This window comes from Doryrhamphus excisus, chromosome 16 (genome assembly GCF_030265055.1).
Source record: "Doryrhamphus excisus isolate RoL2022-K1 chromosome 16, RoL_Dexc_1.0, whole genome shotgun sequence".
Lineage (NCBI taxonomy): Eukaryota > Metazoa > Chordata > Actinopteri > Syngnathiformes > Syngnathidae > Doryrhamphus > Doryrhamphus excisus.
Window position 1 is genome coordinate 14,647,442 of NC_080481.1, and position 17,045 is coordinate 14,664,486.

Sequence of the window (17,045 nt, forward strand, 5' to 3'; positions counted from 1 at the left end):
GCGCCACAGCAAATTGCATTGGCGTGACTGGCACCAACTGGCACCGGCTTAGTGGACTCCTAGCATCATTGGTGCAACTTGGCTCGAGCCATTACATTCCAGTGCATTCCAATAGGCGGATTGTTTGTGACATTTCGTTCCACTTTACTGGACACATTACTTGATGCAAGTGGAACGACAAAGATTTTAAACATTTTGACATTTTTGCTGCAATTACGGGCCACCACGAGCCGGTTGGGAGGTAGTTTGAGCCACTGCACGCCACTCTGCACCTTATTGGCGACACTAAGCACCACAGCAAATTGCATTGCCGTGACTGGCACCAACTGGCACCGGCCCAGTGGACTCCGAACATTATTGCGGCAACTTGGCTTGAGCCATTACATTCCAGTGCATTCCAATAGGCGGATTGTTTGCGACATTTCGTTCCACTTGGTGGACACATTACTTGATGCAAGTGGAACGACAAAGATTTTAAACATTTTGACATTTTTGCTGCAATTACGGGCCACCACGAGCCAGTAGGGAGGCAGTTTGAGCCACTGCACGCCACTCTGCACCTTATTGGCGACACTAAGCGCCACAACAAATTGCATTGGCGTGACTGGCACCAACTGGCACCGGCCCAGTGGACTCCGAACATTATTGCGGCAACTTGGCTCGAGCCATTACATTCCAGTGCATTCCAATAGGCGGATTGTTTGCGACATTTCGTTCCACTTGGTGGACACATTACTTGATGAAAGTGGAACGACAAAGATTTTAAACATTTTGACATTTTTGCCGCCATTAGGGGCCACCACGAGCCAGTTGGGAGGCAGTTTGAGCCACTGCATGCCACTCTGCACCTTATTGGTGACACTAAGCACCACAGCAAATTGCATTGGCGTGACTGGCACCAACTAGCACCGGCCCAGCATTAGACTAAGTCTGATGCATAATTTAAATACTGTATATTGTAATTATAAGACATCCTTGAGTAAACTTTGAGTATCTCTCAAATGAGCTGCCCAATTCTGATAAAAGTGTAATGATGTGACATCCATGTTTGGTAACATTTGGTGGAATACACACTATACGTGTATTTACACTATTTCAGCTGCCACACAAGGACACTCTCGTCATAAAAAAGCAACTGCAGAGTCGAATTGGATGGTCAATGGAAACAAATTATTGGAGAGAACTTTGCTTGCCTCCATGGGCAGGATGTGAGAATAGCTAATAGGAAAACTGAAATTGCATTTTTTCCCCCTGTAAAGAGGTATGGTTGCATATCAAGTCGGCTGATTCAAATACCCCCTGTGTACAACTCCTAGGTGCTGAGAGAGGAAACATTTTTCTTCCAGCCGATGGAAGAGTAAGTCAGGTTTATGACTACGGAGGGGTGCTGGAAGAGGGTGGCCTTTATTTCCCTGAGAAGAGTCATTATTATTGCCCAGCAAATTTATGGCTTACTTCTGAAGAGAGCGTACGTAGAGCTTGAGTGCCTATCATTTCTCTTACTAGATGATACATTATTGATAGTCTATGAACCGATCATCTCTTGCACGCCGGGGCTATTATTCATCTCACACAAAGACGCATACAGTGTGTGTATGTCTATTTCGTTTTCCGCTACTGTATTTTGACAGGAATGTATTATTCCAAACAGACTGCGATACTCACTCCATGGCCCCGCTAATACTTTGCTGAATTTTACTTTTAAAACAGAGAAAATGGCTTTCCTAAATTAGGTGTCACAAGCAAGTTTTCACGAGTCGAGTCGGGTTCACATGCGGGTTGATGAGACGTACAAAATGGTATAAGATGGGACAGGCTGAGACGAGCACACTAACGTACAACGAGTGTGCCTGTGTCAGCCACGAGGGACAGGAGTGGTTTCTCATTTTCATAATGCAGGCAGGACATGCAAACCTGAAATCATACAAACAGACGTGAGTTTGTTAGTCAAGTGAAAGGCTGCAAAATATTCTGCAGTGCTTTATAGATGATCACATGGTTGCAGTCGTATTGTTGGTCATGGGAGAATAATGTAGGAAAATGATACAGTGTACTATGGGCTTCAGATAGTTTCATCAGATAGATGGCTGCTATTAGCCGTATATGCAGCAGTTTCCCAGGGAGATAATGACACATTATGTTGTTAAGGGGTAATAAACATGAGCCTCTTGCAACAATGGCTGCCCTCCTTTGGTTGTGTCTTTCACCTGGCTGCAAAACGTCTGCTGCCAGAAAATCTGGACTCCTAGCATCATTGGTGCAACTTGGCTCGCGCCATTACATTCCAGTGCATTCCAATAGGCGGATTGTTTGCGACATTTCATTCCACTTGGTGGACGATTACTTGATGCAAGTGGCGCGACAAAGATTTTAAAACATTTTGACATTTTCTTGCCGCCAAACTACATTTTTGCCACCATTACGGGCCACCACGAGCCAGTTGGGAGGCAGTTTGAGCCACTGCACGCCACTCTGCACCTTATTGGCGACACTAAGCGCCACAGCAAATTGCATTGGCGTGACTGGCACCAACTGGCACCAACTGGCACCAACTGGCACCGGCCCAGTGGACTCCTAGCATCATTGGTGCAACTTGGCTCGCGCCATTACATTCCAGTGCATTCCAGTGCATTCCAATAGGCGGATTGTTTGTGACATTTCGTTCCACTTGGTGGACACTTAGTGCCGATTAATTGATGCAAGTGGAGCGACAAAGATATGAAACATTTTGACATTTTTGCCACCGTTACGGGCCACCACGAGCCAGTTGGGAGGCAGTTTGAGCCACTGCACGCCACTCTGCACCTTATTGGCGACACTAAGCGCCACAGCAAATTGCATTGGCGTGACTGGCACCAACTGGCACCGGCCCAGTGGACTCCTAGCATCATTGGTGCAACTTGGCTCGCGCCATTACATTCCAGTGCATTCCAATAGGCGGATTGTTTGTGACATTTCGTTCCACTTGGTGGACACTTAGTGCCGATTAATTGATGCAAGTGGAGCGACAAAGATATGAAACATTTTGACATTTTTGCCACCATTACGGGCCACCACGAGCCAGTTGGGAGGCAGTTTGAGCCACTGCTCGCCACTCTGCACCTTATTGGCGACACTGAGCGCCACTCTCTTTCACCTGGCTGCAAAACGTCTGCTGCCAGAAAATCTGGTCTTCCACGATAGCAAAACCAAACACGCTCGACACACACTTACAGTACAGACAAGTTCATCAACTGTGTTTTATATGACGCCTCCCACACGTCCTGCCTCTTCCCTCCAAAGTGCCCGCTGCTGAAGGACCCTCCAGGCCAGCAGCAATCATCCTATTTAGACAGCAAAGAGGGCCTGCTTTTTGAAACAGGCTATTGTGTAACGCAGCCTGCGATTGCAATCACACACTTCATGCCGCTGTGATGAGAGTGCATTTAGGGCTTTTGTTTATGTTTTGCCTGCATGAATGTTTCTGTAAGTACTTTTATTCAATCACACAAAAGACCGATATTAATTCTCATTATTCAATATTGTTGGAATTCTTAGGAGTATAAAGAATAGTATTTTTTTATCTTGATTGGAAGAAGAAAAAAGGATGTGTCAGGATCCTCGGTAAAGAAGGACAACGACTCAACGAATGTGTTTATTCGCCTCCCACTTTCTGAGGTTCAGCCAATCCATCACCACTGAACGACCTTATGAATACATTACAATAAATTAAAGCTGATTGGCTGCACAGGAGTCACTTGGTGACTTATGTTGTTTGTCATTGTGTGTTTCACGAGCTGCTGCAGGTGATGATGCACACCCCGAACCCCACCCCCCCACTCCCCCCATCTCCTCCTGTATCAGGAGGATGCACAGCTTTGTGCAGCTCTTTCCTACTTGCCAAAAAAAAAGACATTTCTTATTCTGACATCAGAATGATGGAGACATAATGACTTAATGCACGTGAAGGCTTTTAAATTTGACCGCTTGTCCAGCTTGGCAGGAAAATCATATGACTATACAATTGAAGTGATTTTTAAAAGGAAATTCTATAGTATATTGGATTAAGTGAGACGGAAATGTATCACATGCTTGATGTTGTCAACCCTCCAAAAAGCATTATTTTGGAATTATTATGGTTCAGTAATCCAAACTATTGCTACAATAATAATGAAAAGTGGAGATGATTCATATTGGCTTTCTTATAAAGCGCCAAAATTCATTTTAAATTAATTTTTTAAATTCAAATTCATTTTTGTGTTATTTATTGGTGACAAACCGTATTATTAAAATAAACTTTTTCTCCTTAGATTACACTTTTTTGCTTCTTTCGCCTTATAAAAAAAACAATATTTTACCATTACTGTCATACATTTTTACTTGTTATATTATTGTCACGAGTGAGGTGGCGAGAGGAAATGCTAATGATAACACAGGGCGAAAAGTAGAAACCAAAAACTGAGCTATACAGAGTCCAAAAGTCCAACGCAACAGAGAACAAAAAACACTGCAGCAAACAGCTAGCAGGAAATACAAGCGGCAAAGTACAACGGAAAATACTGTGGACAAAAGGTCACACAGGCAAAAAGAAGAAGCAAATAAAAAGCACAATAGTGAAATACTAACAGACTGGTATGTTGCTAAAAGCCAGAAAGCTAGGGCACACAGAGCTAACACTCGGACAAGGTAGGTTGAGGTACAATCTGGGGACGAGACACACCTGCTGCCATGCTTAAGAAGGTCAGGAACGAGATTGGCAGCAGGTGTGCGGGAGTTGGAATAACTTAAAACAGACCATTTTGGAAATCCAAGGAAATACAGCTGGATTAGGTGCAGATTCTGGAAGATCTAGAAAGCTTTCTATGCAGCTTATCGCGTATCGCTGCTCCACAATTCAATACAAAAAGGGCGAAAATGATCACAATAGGTCCCTTTTGACAGAACGAAATGCTGCCATAAAAATTATTATTAAGTGTCACATTCACTCACTAAGCTAAAGTTAAAAAAAGATTATATGGTGGACTGGCTGAACAATAATTGAATATGGGTATGCATTGAAGAACATTGTTGGCACCAGATAAGTACACAAGAGTATAGTACAATACACACAATGGAAGAAAAAGTGCAAAATACACATACATATCATAAATGATCTGTCTCATTATATAGACTAGGGGTCTCAAACATGCGGCCCGTGGGCCAAATGTGGCTCGCAGGACACTAGTTTGAGGCCCCCGTCTTGATATGAAAGTTCAATGTTAGTGCGGCCCGCGCAAGTTTGATATGGATGCTGTATGGTATCATGTACCCAGAAAAAATTATTACGTTTGATTAATGTTCATGTTAAAGGTTAAATAACTGTTAATAGTTATCCTCCCTATCCGTGTGGAAGTGGTAAGTTTTTGGCTATTTAAGTTTAAAGGAAATAACTTGAAGGCTACCGTTTAGGTCGCTAGCTCTCTAGTTTGCGAGTTAGCATGTGTCTCAAGGCCCTGCAGTTGCGCAATATGTTGTAAATAAAAAGAGTATAAATGTGACTATAGTCGTGTTTTGTCATGTCTACAGGGCTCTAATAATGCTTTGTTCATTTTAATGTGAAAAAATAATTTGTCTACGCACCAACTATACGTGGTTTCTTAAGTTTTTATTATTTGCCGTTTTATTATTATTATTATTATTATTATTATATTTATTTATTACTGATTGATTGATTTTCTTTATTCTTGATTTGTTTATTTTGAATCTTATTTTGTGCAGAAAAATAAAAATGAAGATATTTGAGAACAGTGGATTTTTTTTTTATCAGAGCTTTTATTGTAGAAAATCGGAACCAAAGCACTGAAAAGGTTTGTATATTTTTCTGTTTTTAATAAATGTGTTTTTTTTTGTTTTTTTTTTGGAAAACCTGCCTTGCCCAGACCCTAGCTCCAGTGGCCCCCAGGTAAATTGAGTTTGAGACCCCTGATATAGACGTTTGTTATGTATTTAACACACATTGAATGTATGTGGTTTAATATATCTATACAAATTGGATACTACATGCATGTGCATGTAGAATGCATGGATGTGATTTGACAATTCATCTGCAAAGCTGTTGACACTCGAGAAGGTACGACACCACGAACAAAAGCTACTGCAACATAAGCGACAAGACAACAATGGCATTTGTGATTATTATTTTCTTCTACGAGAACATATACCTTCAATTGTTGAGGACATGGAAATCGACATCGCTGCATGGTTTTCAAGGATGGGGATTTAATCTCACACCTTCCACCGAGTAGCTCTGACAGCCAGCAACCTCATCATCACGTCAGTCCCAGTCCCAGAAGCCCTCGAAACGCCAAGAACCTCTCAGGACCGTGCATGTACACCTCGTGCTCTCTTGCTGTGAAACTAAGTAACCACGGAGTCATTATTGTCTCAATACCTGGTAGGGTAACTATTTATTTTGGATAATCGGAAAAATACGCTGACTGGCTCAGGTACAGGTACTGGCATGTTGACGTGCACCATCATCTTCTACCCTGCTCTCCATTTTGAGATGAGTATGTGTTGATACGCTTCACTTGTTCCCGTAATTATTTCCGCTCCCCTCCCTCTTTGCATGACCAATCTTTGTCATGCTCAGCCCAAACGCGGGTGTCGATTCCCGAGGGCACGACGGCACTGCAGGGCCTATGCTCGGCATCTGCACACTTGCGCTTGGCAAGGGATCTTGGAAACATGGAACATTCCAAATGGAGAGAATGAAACTAAAAGGAGTCGTATTGGTCACTTGAGCGTGTCTGATAGACTGAGAGGACAGGCCAGTTACTTTTCATCAGCCACCTGACGCAGAATAGTTGGCGTGTGCTCAGCGTGCGAATGTGTTACGGGGCAGCCTTGTGGGGCCAACGGATGCCATTTACTTTTCAACCAAATGTGTTTATGCGGCTGTGATTCAGCGAGGCGTTCAAAGGATAGATTACGATCCGTGTGTCTTCCTCCTGTAGAACACAAGACATGTCGTCGTCTCCGAAAACATGCAAGCTTTTACTGGTTGTCTGCATTTGCTAGATAAAAAGAAACAATGGTTCTAATAGGCAGCACGGCAGAACCTCTTTACCCGGTCTTTCAGTGACGCACATTCCTTCCAACAAAAGCGTGAATGTATTTTGAGTGGCAGATTAAGGATATTGGTCAGAAGGGCTCGGAATTGTTAACGCTGAAAAGTGGACTAAATGTGCCTGTAGATGATAATTCACACATTTTTGAATAGTCGGCAGACAAAAAAAGGCATTTTGTGCTGGTTTTAGGGGGAATGTGTTTCACAGATTGTTAATTATGGGCAGCATAATCTCATGAAGTCATGTGACTTTTTTGTAGTCTGTTTTATTTGTATTCCTACTGGAAGCTGGATGTCCAGTCACAGTAATATTTATCATGGTTAATTGGTTACGCTCCTGACCGGGATGAGTGAATTTTTGAGTAGTAGGATTCCTGGTGGGCGACTTTTTGACTGACTTTGCAAAAGAAAACATTTTTTTTTTCTAATAAGACATCATCTAGGGGCGGCACGGTGGTTGAGTGGTTAGCACGCAGACCTCACAGCTAGGAGACCAGGGTTTTTGGAATGTGGGAGGAAACCGGAGTACCCGGAGAAAACCCACGCATGCACGGGGAGAACATGCAAACTCCACACAGAGATAACCCGGCTGGGAATCAAACCTAGGTCCCCTAGCTCTGTGGCCACCGTACAACCTCAAGTCAAACATTCATTCATTCATTCATTTTCTACCGCTTTTTTCTCACGAGGGTCGCGGGGGCGCTGGAGCCAATCCCGGCTCTCGTCAGGCGAGAGGCGGGGTACACCCTGGACTGGTTTCCAGCCAATCACAGGGCACATATAGACAAACAACCATTCACACTCACATTCATACCTATGGACAATTGGAGTCGCTAATTAACCTAGCATGTTTTTGGAATGTGGGAGGAAACCGGAGTACCCGGAGAAAACCCACGCATGCACGGGGAGAACATGCAAACTCCACACAGAGATGGCAAAGGGTGGAATCAAACTCGGGTCTCCTAGCTGTGTGGCCTGCCCATCAACCACTTTTTTTCACCATGCAGCCAAATTCATATATTTTTGAACAAAAATATAATAGCAGAAATCGAACAAATGTTTCGGTGGACTAGTGTTCATCCAGTAATGGTCGTCCACTGCATGCAGTGCAACTTTCTACTTGATGAAAGATTGCTATCTGATTCATGCTGTGTCTTAAAGGGATAGTTCTGATTTTTTTTACACCTCCATCAGCAGTGTCGTGAATCAACAGTGACTTTTCTCCACTTCGTCCCGCGTGTTGAGTTCTGGTCAGTTTTCAGCGAGTTGGTGGAGTCACTTTAGTAAAGCGTTTTGCTTCTCAAAAAGATATGAATTCAAAAGAGTAATACGTTTGCATCACAAAACCTTTTTCCATAAAAATGTCGGACATCACAATCGCTCTTATTGTCTCACTGTTAGTATTACTGGAACAGCAGAAAGTTTAAAAAACGTCTCTAATCATCTGTATTGTCCATTTAGGAACGTAATCCCTGTTTTGAACACATAATTTGACCATACAAAGTAGCTTTTTTAAAAAAAAAATTTTAGGTAGGGATGTAAAACAAAATCCACACAGTCATGGTAACAAGTATCGGCTTGGAGAATAACCATTGCAAAAAGAAAAAAAACTGCAATGTTTGGGAAACTAACAACCCAACGTCAATTGAAGCGAACAATTACTCACTACCAAAATCCAAGACAAGAAAAACAACACCTACATCAGTCTTTTGACAAATGGATCCACGGCGACTGTGGTAGATGGCAGATGAAGAATGTCCTCTTTGTTGTGTCTTTAAAACATTGACAGTAGATCGTATGAAACCTAATAAATTCAAGTGACACTCGGAGACCATTCGCCACAGTCACGTCGGTAAGCCACCACAATTTTTCAACAGACCTTTGTGAATACCTAAAGCAGGAAAGCAATTTAAAACCCAAAACACAGCTAGGTTGAATACAAAATTGCATGGTCCAAGAAAACCACACAATATTGCAGAGGAAGCAATACTGCCCACTAGTGGCCATTATGTAAAAAAAGACAAAATTTAAGAATCCCTGGATTAAATATCACTCCACTTTTTACACATGGCTCCAAAATGAGGTTAAAAGTGATCGAGGGGAAGTGATGGCTGATGCCAGTGCCACCATCGAAACACCCTAAGTACAACTCCGCTTGTCACAAGAATAGCAGCCTGGATTAAATCGCTGCGGTCCCAATTAAAGTCAGATTTACTGACATCAGTCACAGTTCATCACAGTGATTATGCTCAAGCTGTTGAGAGAGGATCATATAAAGCTCAAGAGATACTGCTACTAATTGAAGGTCTCACTTTACGTCCTCTCTTAGATCAAGCAACGTGGCGTTACACTTGCATCCGCGTAAACCGCGTTGATGCACATTAATCCCAAAAAAACGTTGTGTAATAATCTCGATCATATCATTCTTGCTGATTGGAATGAATGTAAAAAAAACAAAAGTGGTTCGGCCCTAAGGCTGTCCATTTACATAGTTAATCTGAGCTGCAGATAATGTTATCCGAGCTTATAAACAAAGCTATTGATTCACTCACATAAGCAATTTTGGTGGAGTCAATATGCACCTTGCAGGGACATGATAAGGACAGAACATTTAAGTATACATTTGTAATAATAGCATTGTTCTTTCCTTGAATGGTCCGTCAATGGATCTTGCACTGCAGATGCTCCGGGGGGGGAAAGTGTGGAGAAAGTTTGATCTGATTGGTCGGTACTAGCATCATCAGTATGAAGCAGTCCTAAAAGTTTACAAGACGGTGGCTTTGGGTGAAACACACAAGAACCCACATGACTTTTACAGTGGTAATTTGGTCCAGCGCACCATTGTGCGCACCAGTTTGGTAATTTGGTTGACTGGAAATTTGCTTAGATGGGCGTGGCAGCGCACCAGTTGTTTTAGGTTTGACTTGGGCTCAAATTGCATAACCCACCCATAGATTGCCGTAGGACGAGGGTGGGCTGGGTTGGTGCCACATCTCCTCCTGAGGAGATCGAACTATGAACCTTGGCTAAGTTTTTAGAAAAGACAAGGGATAGACCCCCGACCGCTCCTATGATCGCACCATCCAGTTACTTCCTGGGGCGTCCTTACCTAGCGCCAGGATGAACACTCGTCCATCGAAACATTTGTGGTTCGATTCTTCAAAAATATATGAATTAGGCTGCACGGTGGAAAAAAAGTGGTTGGTGGGCAGGCCACACAGCTAGGAGACCCGAGTTCGATTCCACCCTTGGGCATCTCTGTGTGGAGTTTGCATGTTCTCCTTGTGCATGCGTGGGTTTTCTCCGGCTTTTCTCCGGTTTCCTCCCACATTCCAAAAACATGCTAGGTTAAATTAGCGACTCCAAATTGTCCATAGGTATGAATGTGAGTGTGAATGGTTGTTTGTCTATATGTGCCCTGTGATTGGCTGCAACCCTCGTGGCGTCCTTACCTAGCGCCAGGTAAGGACACTTATCCATTTTGCATCAAATACCATACATTTGTTCAGTGTTCAACAGACCTATTAATGGCAATCCATTAATATTATAGCTGAATAATAAACAATAAATATAGCAACTTCTAATCAATTTTAAACTCATAAAATCGTATTTTCCGATCTATAAGTCGCACTTTTTTCATAGGTTGGCTGCTGTTCCTAGACTTATAAATGAAAAAAATATTTTTGTTACATAAACACTGGACACCTTTTCTCTTCGTGTTTATTTTTGGTGTAGCTGAATAAGCATTGTGTTAGCATATCTTACACCTATTCAGCCTGTTCTCTATTATTTTGTTATTAGAACTACCAAGAGGACGTAATGTCTGTTTTGGTCAAGTAGTTTGGAAAATAAATTACCTGCAAAAAATGCGACTTATACTCCAGTGCAACTTATATATGTTTTTTTCTACCTAATTATGCATTTTTGGCCTTGTGCGACTTATACACCAGAGCGACTTATAGTCCATAAAATACGGTAATGTTCCACATGCCCAAGAGTGGAATCAAACTCAGGTCTCCTAGCTGTGTGGCCTGCCCACCAACAACTTTTTTTCACCATGCAGCCTAATTCATATATTTTTTAACAAAAACCAGAAAATACGGTAATGTACGGTAATGTTCCACATGCCCGAGAGTGGAATCGAACTCAGGTCTCCTAGCTGTGTGGCTTGCCACAACCACTTTTTTTCACCATGCAGCCTAATTCATACATTTTTGAACAAAAATATAAATACAACCAATGGGCATGGTTCAACCATGCCCATTTCCGGTTTATGTCATCCACCAATTTCTGTTTATTAGCATGTAGCCAATAATAGAATGTTGCATAAACATTTATTATACACCATGACTTCCAACAGAGTGTGTAATGTCTTTAATGTAAGTGTAACATCATTATTCTTGCTATTCAAACAATAAAATACAGAGAAATGTCGCCTCATCCTGAAAATGGTGGCGGCAAGCATGAGCTGGAAGTTGCTTGTCACTGCCGTACGTCCATAAAGGAGAATGGCAATTGTAATCAAATCAAATCAACTTTATTTGTAGAGCACTTTTCCTGCAAGGAGATGCGACACAAAGTGCTTTCCAGAATTAAAACAATTACCACAATTAAAAAGGAAAACAATGAAGAAAAAAGAAAGCCCCTCCTTCCCACCCTCCATACTAGACCCACACACACACACACACCCATCCACCCACACACACACACACGCAAGCACACAATCACCCACATTATGAATGCATTACATATATATTTATTCTATGTCGGCTTCATGAATGAATGAATGAATTTGACAATGGCAGAAGTAACAATTCACAAAAAGTATTTTCAAAAGCCAAGGACCATTCTTTGGTTCACTTCCCTCTGTTGAGCTGTCAGTAGAGCGCTGTAGCGTGCGCGCGGTGGCTGACCTCCGCTATGAAGCCACTTTGTGCAGGTTAACTGAAACAAAAGCACCGGCTGCGGTTTTGATTTTCTTTTGTCGCTCGGTAGAATAAAACACTTTTCAAGTCGTGACCAGACTGCATTTCGCCCGCGCTGTTAATTCACAGTTCATTCCACGTGTCATATTTCTTAGCAGGGCAGCAAAAATTGTCAAGTAACATCCCTGCAGGTTACAGAATGACTATTGGCTTGTAAGGCGTAACGTATAATCAATCGCTCAATCGATTTTGCGTGGTATTGAATTCACATTTAACTATGATAACAAACTTGTAAGGCTTGTTAATTCTACTACACAAATACACACATACACATAGTTTATTACTCTCCAGGGGAATTTCATATTCCCAAGCAGCTCTGCAAAAATGGGTTCCCAGCGCACAAAAGATGACCTCATCAAACCGACGCTTGAGTGTGTAAACAAATGTGGATGGCTAGTAGGTAGCAAATTAGCTTGCTTCTCTCGTACTGTAAATTCATTTTTGAGATGCCGCCTATCCTCAGTAGGAATGTATCAATTCCCAGAAGTAAGCATTGGAAAATTGCTGTGTGTGTGTGTGTGCACTCGATTATGAGAGTCTGAGGGGACGTCTGAAAATGTAGCTTTTTCATATATTATATGAATACATATTATATTATATTAATACATATTATATTATATGTATTTTCAATTGTTTGTTAGGGAGATTACTTTTCCTCTTCATTTTTGCATCAACGTGTTGGACAACTGGAGTCATATGACGGATTCCAATGTTAAGTCCAACTTTCTTTTTTTAATTTTTATTTTATTTATTTATTTATTTTTATTTTTATTTTTATTTTTATTTTTATTTTTATTTTTATTTTTATTTTTATTTTTATTTTTATTTTTATTTTTATTTTTATTTTTATTTTTATTTTTATTTTTATTTTTATTTTTATTTTTATTTTTATTTTTATTTTTATTTTTAATGTTCTATCTATCATCCTTATCCTTAAGGGAAATCCTCATTGTATTTGAATACTGTTCTGTAGTTATGAGGAATAAAGTTTATTTTAAACAACAAACCTATCTACCTATCTATCTAATGGTCTCACCCAAATGATACAGATATGCATACAAGTTGAAAAAGAGTCTATAGTTCAAATCTGAGGTAGAAAATAAATCTCTTCATTGCTAATCAGTGCTCACTCAGATCCATTAAATTCCTGCTTCAATTTAAGTTGTAAGCTTCCACAGTCGACCGATATCGCTTCTCCTCGTCCAGTCTCTTGTAGTTATAATAATGCATGATGAAGAAAAACAGTCCCGGCACCAGCATAATTACACCACATGCGTAGTACATATACTTGTAGTCTCCAAAAATATCAACAAGAGCTCCTGAAAGAAGAAGAATTAATCCATGAACACAAATATAGTTTTGTGTGTATTCTTTGAAAAAATGACTATATTCCAAACCTGAAAGTGGAGGGCCGAGCAGCACGGGGCCGCACTCGATGATAGTGACAAGTCCAACCGCACTGGAGAAACGATGAGCTCCCACCAGGTCCATCAACACCTCAAAGAGCAGAGAACAAACCATTCCGAATGTAAAGCCGAAAAAGACAGCATAAACAACAAAACCCACATATCCGGACACCAGTGGGCACATCAGGTGACAGACTCCATTGCAGGAGACAGCGAAACTGAATAGATATTGGATTCTTGGTCGGATCCATTTTGTGTTGCCGATGAAGCCGGTTGCTGGTCTAATAAACATATCTACTAAAGCAAAAATAGAGAGCAAGAATGCTGCTGAATATTCATCGATTCCTTGATGTTTGGCATATGGCGCTAAGAAAACCACAGGTGCGAAAAAGCCAAATAACATGACCACATTACCGATGAGATAAATAAGGAATCCCCTGTGTTTGAACAGCGACACGTCTATAAACCTGTGAACGCATCCATTTTTCTTGCTCTCATTTTGGCTTTCCACAACATGGTTATTATCTACGACCATCTCCTCCGCTTCATTACTGTCTTCCGCGTCCGGTTTTGGTTCAGGTTGGACGTTTTTGTTGACAGGTCTCATCAGAGAACCGGCAACACAGCAGTTCAAAACAATAGCTCCCAGGATGAGGAAGCTTCCTCTCCATCCAAAAGAATCAAAGAGAAACTGATTGAGGGGAGCCAGACTGAAGAGAACTACTGGACTTCCTGTCATCGCCAGCCCGTTCGCCATCGGTCTCTTTGCGTGGAAGTACGTTCCAATGATGGTCAGAGCCGGCTGCAGATTGAAGGCAAGGCCGAAACCTGTTGAAATTATACAAGGGCTCATCAGCATATCATGAATACATAATTGGCTATTAAGACCCTTTCATTACAGTTCTAGTATTGTACACAAAAAGGGCGTTATCAAGAGATGCTTTACAGAGGTTTTAACAATAATAATAATAATAATAATAACCAGGGTCTGGCTCACAATTTTGACAACCTACTAGTCCACCAAGCCACCATCATGGACTTGATTGACAACAATTTAAGCGAAGGTGATTAGGCCTAAGGGTATTATTATTAATATTATTGTTTTATTGTTGTTATTGCCGGCACGGCGGTCGAGTGGTTAGCATGCAGATCTCACAGCTAGGAGACCAGGGTTCAATTCCACCCTCGGCCATCTCTGTGTGGAGTTTGCATGTTCTCCCCGTGCATGCGTGGGTTTTCTCCGGGTACTCCGGTTTCCTCCCACATTCCAAAAACATGCTAGGTTAATTGGCGACTCCAAATTGTCCATAGGTATGAATGTGAGTGTGAATGGTTGTTTGTCTATATGTGCCCTGTGATTGGCCGGCGACCAGTCCAGGGTGTACCCCGCCTAACGCCCGAAGGCAGCTGGGATAGGCTCCAGCACCCCCTGCGATCCTCGTGAGGAAAAGCAGTAGAAAATGAATGAATGAATGAATGTTGTTATTGCTATTATTATCATTACTTCACAGTAACTGGATTGAACGTTTTTGTTGTTGACGGGTCGTCCTGAGGGTTATGGAACAAAAAAGTCAATTGGTAGACCCACTCTCCCGATGTGGAGATGTTGCAGGGGGCATCCCTCATGATTGAAGGTCCCCCGTCTGTGTGGTCATGTCTGCGTTTCACAATGGCCGCCTGACAAAGGACTTCTTTCTTCCAGGGGAATAATGTTACTCTTTTGTGAGTGCCCTTCCAATCTATATTCAATTGGGAATGTTATTGGGATGGATGGCAAGAAAGTTTTCCGAAAATGGACATCAGTTCCAGACAATGAATGCCCTACGTGGAGCAACATTCCCATAAGTCTCAAATGCCCAAACCAATTATTGAGGTCATGAACTCATTAATGAGTCCTTTTTTTGAACATTGTATTTATATATATATATATATATATATATATATATATATACAATTTAATCTATTGTCTTCAATGTCTGATGAGCTGATAAACAGCTTATTTATTTGTGCATTTTGAAGCTCAGAGCTGATAAAACCCTGTCTGAACATGCACCTGCACCATATTATATTATTATTATTATTATTATACGGTTTATGAAACATTGCTTTACGATATCCAGATATGTGCCAATATGACAAGTCCTGACAGCTCAATCACTCAACTACGACACATAAACAAACATGACTAAACTACACATTTCTAACCATGTATGTGACATGTATAGCTATTACGCTGACATTACACAATGGAACCTGTTACATTACCTCCAATTACTCCAATGCAGATATACAGATGGAAAATACTTGTCCCAAAAGAAGCCAGCACCATACCACAGCCAACCATGAGACCACCAACCATCACCACGGGTCTGCTGCCATAGCGATTCACAAGAATGCTGCTCACGGGCCCTGCAGAGGGGAGAGCAGTTCCAAGTGTAAATACCTAACAGTACCTTTAGAATTATGGATGATGTCTCTTCATTCTATTAAACCTGCACAGAAATGTAATGGTAATGGTTTTATTTCATTTGAACATGCATAGATTGTTCTTGAACCTAAGTTAAACTAAAATCATGCTGTTTGAACAAAGCAAAACTTGCTTGTTTGGACATCAGAAATCACTCCAAGCTCTTTATTGCTCTCTGGTTCTACCATATATTACTTATTGTGTGGAAATATGGGGTAATAACTATAAAAGCAATCTTCACTTGCTAAATGTACTGCAAAAAAAGGTCAGTAAGGATAATTCATAATGCCGCCTACAGAGAACATACTAAGTCCTTATTTCTAAAATACTATACTACTACTTAAACTTGCTGATATAGTTAATTTCCAAACAGCTAAAATAATGCATAAGGCTAAAAAATAACCAATTACCTAAAAATGTCATCCAGTATTTTCTCAGTATGATGTGCTATATATATCACTATATTGACACTTACTATGGTACCCATTATGTCATTGTATGGTCATATCACCTCATACTTCGGTACGAGGTGCATTATTAAAAAATTAGTATTATTATTATTAAAAAAAAAAAACCTTAAACTGCATTATGGAAAGCAGGAAGTGAACAAATGTAAAATTGTAAAAGTACCAGACGGAGGGGTAGGGTTTAATAACTACTGACCTGCAGCATACATTGATGCAAGCATGACTGAGGAAACCCAAGCAATCTGGCTGTAGGAAACGGAAAAATATTCCTGGATCTCCTTGTAGTATATGGTGAGCGACTTGGGAAAAGCATAGGCAAATCCAATGGAGATGAAGGAAGCAAAGACGACAGCCCAGCCCCATCCTCCATCTGGTGGAATGTAGCCCAGATTGGTTGCTGCTTTTGGTGGCATGTAGGATTCAAGGACTGAATAGAGAACAGAAGTAAAAAAAAACAAAACAAAAAAAATTGAGTTGAGACAACGACGAAGCTACAAAGCAAAGGTTGTATGCATTCAAAGTCTGCAGTCAACAGACCACACCTCTGCACAATCTTCGGATCGGCCTGTGAAGTGCATTGCTGTGCCTGATTGTGACTGCCTCCCTCAGAGAGGCCCTGCTGAAAGTCTTTTC

General features: G+C 41.2%; 1 protein-coding gene across 1 annotated transcript; it reads right to left on the bottom strand.

Moving 5' to 3' along the window:
- Nucleotides 1–13,124: 13,124 nt before the first annotated feature.
- LOC131104213 (monocarboxylate transporter 2-like) lies at nt 13,125–16,825 on the bottom strand. The gene is made up of 4 exons (XM_058051167.1): nt 16,609–16,825; nt 15,744–15,887; nt 13,470–14,306; nt 13,125–13,391 (listed from the first exon to the last, which is right to left on the bottom strand). Exons 1-4 carry the CDS (start codon nt 16,823–16,825, stop codon nt 13,225–13,227), a joined length of 1,365 nt encoding a protein of 454 aa, XP_057907150.1. The 3' UTR covers nt 13,125–13,224.
- Nucleotides 16,826–17,045: the final 220 nt, after the last annotated feature.

Bases quoted from the DNA above. Each gene is read 5' to 3' on its own strand.
- LOC131104213 (XM_058051167.1), bottom strand. From the start codon at position 16,825: ATGCCACCAAAAGCAGCAACCAATCTGGGCTACATTCCACCAGATGGA. The intron at 15,888-16,608 runs GTCAGTAGTTAT...TCCCCTCTGCAG, and splicing joins TGCATCAATGTATGCTGCAG to GGCCCGTGAGCAGCATTCTT. The intron at 13,392-13,469 runs GTTTGGAATATA...TTCTTCTTTCAG, and splicing joins GCTCGGCCCTCCACTTTCAG to GAGCTCTTGTTGATATTTTT.